The sequence below is a fragment of the Tachyglossus aculeatus genome, chromosome 10 (assembly GCF_015852505.1).
Source record: "Tachyglossus aculeatus isolate mTacAcu1 chromosome 10, mTacAcu1.pri, whole genome shotgun sequence".
Taxonomy (NCBI): Eukaryota; Metazoa; Chordata; class Mammalia; order Monotremata; family Tachyglossidae; genus Tachyglossus; species Tachyglossus aculeatus.
The window spans coordinates 5,312,501-5,320,115 of record NC_052075.1 but is presented as its reverse complement, the minus strand read 5'-3'; the positions used below and the strand labels follow the sequence as shown (position 1 = coordinate 5,320,115).

The following is a 7,615-nucleotide window of genomic DNA, read 5'->3' as shown; positions in this document are numbered from 1 at the left end:
ATCATTTGTACAGTGGGGATTAAGACCATGAGTCCTATGTGGGACAGGGACTGTGTCCAATCTGATAAACTCATAACTACCCCAGGGCTTAGTACAGTGCCTGGCACATGGTAAGCGTTTAACATATACCATAAAAAAAAACAAAAAACTGTGAGCCCCACATGGGAAATGGACTGTGACCCACCTGATTATCTTGTATCTAGCCCAATTTGCTTGTATCCATCCCAGCGCTTCGTACAGTGCCTGGCACATAGTAAGCACTCAACTAATGCCACAATTAGTGGTAGTCTCCCCCTTCTAGACTGTGAGCCCGTTGTTGGGTAGGGACCATCTCTATATGTTGCCAACTTGTACTTCCCAAGTGCTTAGAACTGTGATCTGCACACAGTAAGCGCTCAATAAATACAATTGAATGAATGAACAAATTATTATTCTTACTTCAGTATTACCCCAGAGCATAGTACAGGGCCTGGTAGAGAGTAAGCACTTAACAAATACCGAAAAAAAAAAAGCAACCCAAACCCACTAGTGTAATGAAGTGCAGAATCCCATTGCTCTTTGGAAACTAGGACAGAGACCTAGGGTAGGGCAGCCTTGGGTTTTCAATTTCAGGACTGTCATTGGAATCCACAACGTGGATTCCACACTTCCTATATGGGCTTCCCTCCTTAGATGGGAAGTTTCTTGAGGGCAGGGACTGGATCTAATTTTTCTCCCTGCAATCCTTAAGCACTGAGAACAGAGTGCTCTGCCATGTAGGACCTCAGAATTTCATTTAGTGTCAAAGATGAAGTGATGCACAGACAAAAATGGGGGATTTTTTTTTCTGGGAAAAGGCCACAAAGGCATATGCTTCTTCAAGAAAGGGGGAGATGACGGTTAAGCAGATACGAGGAACACGGAGACAACGTGCGGAAAAAAGGTGGAGATCCTGCTAGCTGCTGGGAGATAATTATTAGACCTGCTTTGATCAAGTTCCCCTCTTCTAGGGCCCACTCGGCTCTCCCACACTGCCTTTTGGGGGCACAGTCAAGCTCCTGGCCAAGATAACAGGGCTCAGGATGAACCTTGCAGGAAAATTCATTCAGCAAAAAAAATCCAGCCCAAATCAAAGTGGAACCTCGCTACTACTGGCCCTGGAAAAGAAGCCTAACTTCTGTTAAAACTGACAAAACTTCATCTCTCTGGGCCTCAGTTTCCTCATCTGTAAGTCCCATGAGGAACTGGGGACTGTGTCCAACCTGATAATCTTGTATTTACCTGTGCTTAGAACAGTGCTTTGCACATTCATAAACACTTAATCAATACCCTGCTTATTACTATGATCTGCAAAATGGGGAAAAGAAAGATGGTGAGCCCTGTCTGGGTCAGGGACTGTGTCTGATCTCATAAGTGCTTAGTACAGTGCTCTGCACATAGGAAGTGCTCAAGAAATATGACTGAATGAACTCTGTACCTACCCCAGCACTTAGCGCATAGGAAATACTTAATAAAAGACACAATTATTCTTTTTAATATTATTAACTTCAAATTTGAGGCAGAGCTAAGTTTTTCCTTCTTTATAAAGATATTTTTAAAAATACTAAAATACCCGAAGCTGGTCTGCTGTTCTTATAGACACATACAGTGATCCATCTCAGACCTAGAAAGACTTGGTTACAAACCTAGCATCATGCCAAAACAATGATAGAGTTTTTTCCCCTGCAGAACAACAGAAGCATCTGAGTCATACCAAGTTTGATGACAGATTAGAACTCCCCCAAAAGTATAAAATTGATTTTGTATTAGAACAAGCTATTCTTGCCAACACTAATTACTGAGCTGTAAATTCCTTAGTGTTCCTTGAGATGTTATTCAACCTCTTTAAAAAAAAATTCCTTGTGAAAGCAAAGTTTTGTGCATGGAATTCCTTTGAAAAATAAAATATATTTCCATGCCCGAGGTTGCTGGGAGGCGGGGAGATAGAGTTTATTATTATGGTCTTCATTATAACTGTGTGTCTTGGTTTTTAGAGGTCTAAGGACATCTTTGAGATTTACCACATACAAGGGGTCTAGGAATTAATACATTTCTCCCTTTTCAAATTCAATTACCGAAGACATCCAAGTTATAGTAGGGATATTTTATATCTCTTTTTAATTACAATTTTTACAGTATAAACAAAAAAGGTGTTGTAAAAGTCACCACAGTTAGTGTTTACATCACTCAGTTCATTCTAAATCTGTTGAGTCAAATATAAAGAGAGAGACATGTGAGAACAAACGATATTTACAAGTTTTGAGTATGTTTTCCGGATGACTCTTCAGTAAATTCTGTCTTACAGTATCTGCTTATTCAAACAACACATTATAAATACCCCCACCCCAGATTGTTACCTTATTCAATGTTGCTTGCCTTGGCTTAGGTTGTTATTTTAAATGAACAAGATCGGGTCACGGAAGCTGAGTTTTGGGCGTGAAGATTGGCTCTGTTTCTTTGCAATCAAAACTAGCACTTAGTACAGTGCTCGGCACACGGTAAGTGCTCAATAAATGTCCCCGATTGATCTGCAATTTTTCCTTCCCAGATACAACTGGATGGCCTTTTTCTCTCGGGTCATTTCCCAGGAATTTCTAGGAAATTAAAGCACCTCATTCAGAAAGATCACTGGTCAAGATGCACACATTTCCCATTCCTTTCCTTCTAGTTAAGGAATTGACACTTACAGGCCAGAGTCCAGTTTCCAGATAGGTATTAAGTGAGGTCTTTCCTGCTAGACTGTAGTCTCCCTCTCAGCAGGAGTTGTGTCTTCTGACTCAGTTGGGCTCTCCCAAGCACTTAGTACAGTGCGCTGCCCACCATAGGTGTTTAATAAACATGTTCGATTGCCAGAGAGATTAAAAGCAACTTTTCAAATTCTGGTCTAATTTAAGAATAAAGAGAGCAGCAAATTATAAATAAAATCACTGAGATGTTTACAATAAATTGCTTCCGGTACTGAATGGGGACTACTGCAGGATGTCAAACAAGAGCGTTCTTCATTGCAAGGGAGGGGGGAAGGCTAGCTTCTTCGAAGTAAGCTGTAGACTGTATGCTCTTTGTGGACAGGGATTGGGTCTATCAATTCTGTCACAGCACACTCTCCAAGTGATTAGTATAGCTCTCTGCAGACAGTAAGCGTTCGATCAACACAGTGTGTTGATGGGCTCCAGAAGTGCTTCTGTCCCTATGAATCTGCACAGGTGCTGACCCTGCCAGAGGACTGCGGGGAGACGGTCAAATTAACTTTCGATACCATTTTTGAAGAGTTCTGAGAGATTGTAGGCTTAAGACGATACACCGTGAAGCAGTGTGGCCTAGTGGAACGAGCATGGACCTGGGTTCTAATCCTGCCTCCGCCACCTGTCTGCCGTGTGACCTTGAGCATGTCACTTGGCATCTCTGTGCCTCAGTTCCCTCATCTGTAAAATGCAGATTCAATACCTGTTCTTCCTCCTACTTACAGTGCAAACCCCACATGGGACCTGATGATCTTGAATCTACCTCAGTGCTTAGAACACACTGCTTAACGCATATCACAATTATTTTGATTATTATTATAGATTTCCAAATAAAACTATGTTCATCTGATAGGGTGCTCATTACAAAATATTTTTTTTTCTTTTGGATTTGCAAAGCATGGCAAGAATTCAAAAACCTTCTTTCATACCTAAGCAGTGGATTTTAAAGTTCACTCACAGATGAGATGCCTCCAGACTTGGACGGAGGGAGGAAGAGGAGGATATGAAGCCCGACTCTGCTGGCTGCGGAAGACACTTTGTGTCTATGACAATTGAGCGGGAATCGTTCATCACTTTCTCTCTAGAAATTCAGAGGCCGAAATCTGAAAATCACAACAAATGTTTCCGCTGGATTGGTTCTTCCAAAAGCTCATCATGGGCCAAGCATTAGAAAATGGGCAATTAGTTGAGATTCCCCCATTTTAAATCTTGATTACAATCTCATATACTTCAGCTTTAAATATGAATTGCACTCCCTTTGTACACAAGTTATAAAAATAAGAGGCCTTGTTTACACACTTTGCATTTTTATGAAATTTGCAGTTTGGAAAAAAAAAGCATTTAAAAAATGGTATCCCTTGGGTTTTTTTTGTTTTTTATTTTGGAACTATGTTGAAACCTCAGAATTTACTGAAATATTTTCTGGATTTAAATCCACTAACCACTCATAGATAGAGCTTTCAATTTAACATTATGAGTAAGACAACCTAAGGACAAGAGAAAAGTAAACCAGTTTGTTCCAGGTTCAACTTAAGTCTCTTTATAGGAGGCACCCCCTTCATGACAGCTATCGATACTGTATTTAAATTTTTATGTACTGACAAAATGCAATCTACCTCTGTAAGCATTGTGCCATTCAACAGTACTACTATGAAATTTATATACCACAGTTTAAAGTACATCCATTTCAGGAATGGTAAAATGCTAAAACTCAAGGATCTAACTGCCGAAATACAGCCTTACGGGAATGAATACAATTTACAAATACAATAATTACATTTTAAAACCATTAACAGTGTTACATCTAGAAGTAAATACTGTAGGACTGATCGACACCGTGTTGTCTGAGGGAAAATGATTGCTGAAAGTGACAGACACCTCCAACAGAAAAGTTCCAAGTGCAGAATTTGGTTCATTTTCCTATTAAACCCTAATTAAAACCTGTTCCATGTCCAGCCGTCCTTAATTGTCTGGATCCTCTGTAGACTTGCATAGGGTTCCGTTAGTTATCAGCCAAGTATTTTCCTGGAAAAGACACATTGGGACAATTGGTTATCAAGGGCCACCTTGCCATCTCAAACCTCGCTCTGCCCCGGATGGAGAGATAAAAGGAATATCCAACTTCATGGGAAATTCTTCATTCAATTGTATTTATTGAATGCTTACTATGCACAGAGCACTGTACTAAGCCCCTGGGAGAGTACAAAATAACAATAAACAATAAACATATTCCCTGCCCACAGTGAGCTTACGGTGTAGAGGGGGAGATAGACATTAATAGAAATGAATAAATGACAGATTAGGACATAAATGCTGTGTGGAGCTGGGAGAGGGGAATGAATAAAGGGAGCAAGTCAGGGGGATTCAGAAGGGAGTGGGAGAAAAGAAGGGAGGGCTTAGTCAGGGAACGTCCCTTGGACGAAATGTGTTGTCAAAAAAATCTGTCCTTCCATTACTCCTCGTGAGCTGGGGAGGGAGAAATCCTACAATTCATTCATTCATTCATTCAATCGTATTTATTGAGCGCTTACTGTGTGCAGAGCACTGTACTAAGCGCTTGGGAAGTACAAGTTGGCAACATTTAGAGACGGTCCCTACCCAACAACGGGCTCACAGTCTAGAAGGGGGAGACAGACTACAAAACAAAACATGTGGACAGGTGCCAAGTCACCAGAATAAATAAAAATAAAGCTAGAACCATTCTGACAGGTCTGTGCTCTCATCTACCTCTCGCTGCCCACAAATTATCAACATTCTTTTTCCTAACTAGTCCTAAAAGCAGGAAATAAACATGGTACAAATGTGAGTTGGACTATGATTTACCAGACCGTTTAACGCTTGCATTTTATTTCTTCTCAAAATCAGTTCTCTTTTATAACCAGCTTCAATCCAGCAGTAAGGGGCCAGAAGTACATAAACACATCAGAATATAAAGATGCAAAGGAAAAGAAGAGGGGAAGACCAGGAAGAAATTCACCTTCACCCCATTCCCCCAAATGATTCCTGTGTTGAGAAGATGCCATTTTGCTCTTTTTTTTCCACACTGGTATTTAAGCGCTTACTATACACTGTAATAAGTGCTGCACTAGATACAACAAGCTAATCAGGTTGGAAAGAGTCCCACATGGGGATGGCAGTCTTAATCCCCATTTTACTGATGAGGTAACTGAGGCCCAGAGAAGTGAAGTGACTACTTGCTCAAGGTCAACCAGCAGACAAGTGGCAGAGCCAGGATTAGAACTCTGGTCCTTCTGACTCCCAGGCTGGGCCATACAACTTCTCTTTTCTGGAGTTGGTCAGAGATCCAAATTTTGTACCAGCCAACTTGGAAAATTGATTCTCTGACTGTTCTCCCTCCTTTTGTCACATGTGCCAAAAGGGGATGATAGATGTTTAGCAGGAATTTTAGCCTAACAAATAAACACTACTTAGATTGTCAGCCCCATGTGGGACAGGGACTTTGTTCAACCTGATTATCTAGGCTTTACCTCAGTACTCAGAAAAGTGTTTGGTACATAATAATCACTTAAAATACCATAAATTAATTATTAAACAGTTTAGTCTAATAAATTCTGGGTTCCCAGACAATTGCCAAAATCAGTGTGATCTATTTGTACTTCCCAAGTGCTTAGTACAGTGCTCTGCACACAGTAAGTGCTCAATAAGTATGATTGAATGAATGAATAAATGATCAGATACAACATTTGGCTTCCACTTGCAAATGCACTGCTAATACGATGGTTTGGAAAATCTCACTTGCACTGTCTTCCCAGAGGCTGGATTTTCAATTTTGACCCAATTCAGAAGAAAGTAGGGGGTTGTACCCTCGGCGAAAACCAAAATTTTTTTTTAATCCCTTCTCAGTCCGTTACAGGGAGCAAAAGTATGGAGGTCTTGATGGCCTTTGTAGACAGTGGGCAGAGGTACGCGATATCAAGTGTTATCCTGGGCACACATGACATCACATCACACATCATTCCTCTGTGCCTCTGTTACTTCATCTTCCAAGTGGGTATTAAGACTGTGAGTCCCATGTGGGACAGGAACTGTTTCCCATCCAATTTGCTTGTGTCCATCCCGGTGCTTAGCACAGTGCCTGGCACACAGTAAGTGTTTACCAAATAACACCATTATTAAGCTTCTTGTGGGTGTGGATTGTATCTGCCGACTCTACTGCATTGTACTTTCCCACACGCTTAGTACAGGGCTCTGCCTATCGTAAACTAAAAATCACTATATGACTGATTGACTGACAGGAGCCTCAGACTTGGCTTCCTTTGCTGAAAAAAAAATCGGGGTCCCCACAGTCATCCCTTAAGCAACCACAGCTAGGAATCCAGGACTTGCTGTCTTTCCTCCTTTCCCTCTCCCAGGAGGAGGGCTCAGCCAAACAAAAGATCGGGAGCTCGCTGTGGGCAGGAATTGCCTCTATTTGTTGCTGAATTGCGCTTCCCAAGCGCTTAGTACAGTGCTCTGCACACAGTACGCGTTCAATAAATATGATGGAATGCAAAAGGGATGGAAAGGGAAAGAAACACCCCTCACTCCCTACTTACCTGCTGCAAACCTCTTTTTAATGAGGGAAAACCGATACCCTCCTCCCACCAGCTCGATGTCACAGCCGGAGAGAGTGCTACCTTCACTGGTGAACTGCACGACTAATGGGGACGGTTTGCTTGGGCCTTCAGATAGCTGGAACCGAGCCAACAAAGATCCCACACCTGCAAGGAACACATTTCCACAGGTCACTACGGAAGCACATAGCCCCTGTACACTTCAGCTGGCCGACCTGTCCAAGGTCACACAACCGACAAGTGGCGGAGCTGGGATTAGAACTCAGCTCCTTCCTCCTCCCA

General features: G+C 41.7%; 1 protein-coding gene across 5 annotated transcripts in view; it reads right to left on the bottom strand.

The window, feature by feature from the left end:
* Positions 1-3,540: 3,540 nt before the first annotated feature.
* Positions 3,541-7,615, bottom strand: part of SGIP1 (SH3GL interacting endocytic adaptor 1) — a 111,865-nt gene continuing 107,790 nt past the window's right edge. For 3 of the 5 annotated variants that reach the window (XM_038752269.1, XM_038752271.1, XM_038752270.1), the window contains 2 exons: positions 7,316-7,480; positions 3,541-4,784 (listed from right to left, as the gene is read on the bottom strand). In XM_038752269.1, coding sequence (XP_038608197.1) covers positions 4,762-4,784; positions 7,316-7,480 — 188 coding nt within the window. In that variant the 3' untranslated portion in view covers positions 3,541-4,761. The remainder of the gene's footprint in view (positions 4,785-7,315; positions 7,481-7,615) is intronic. The other 2 variants (XM_038752272.1, XM_038752273.1) reach the window with 1 other exon arrangement.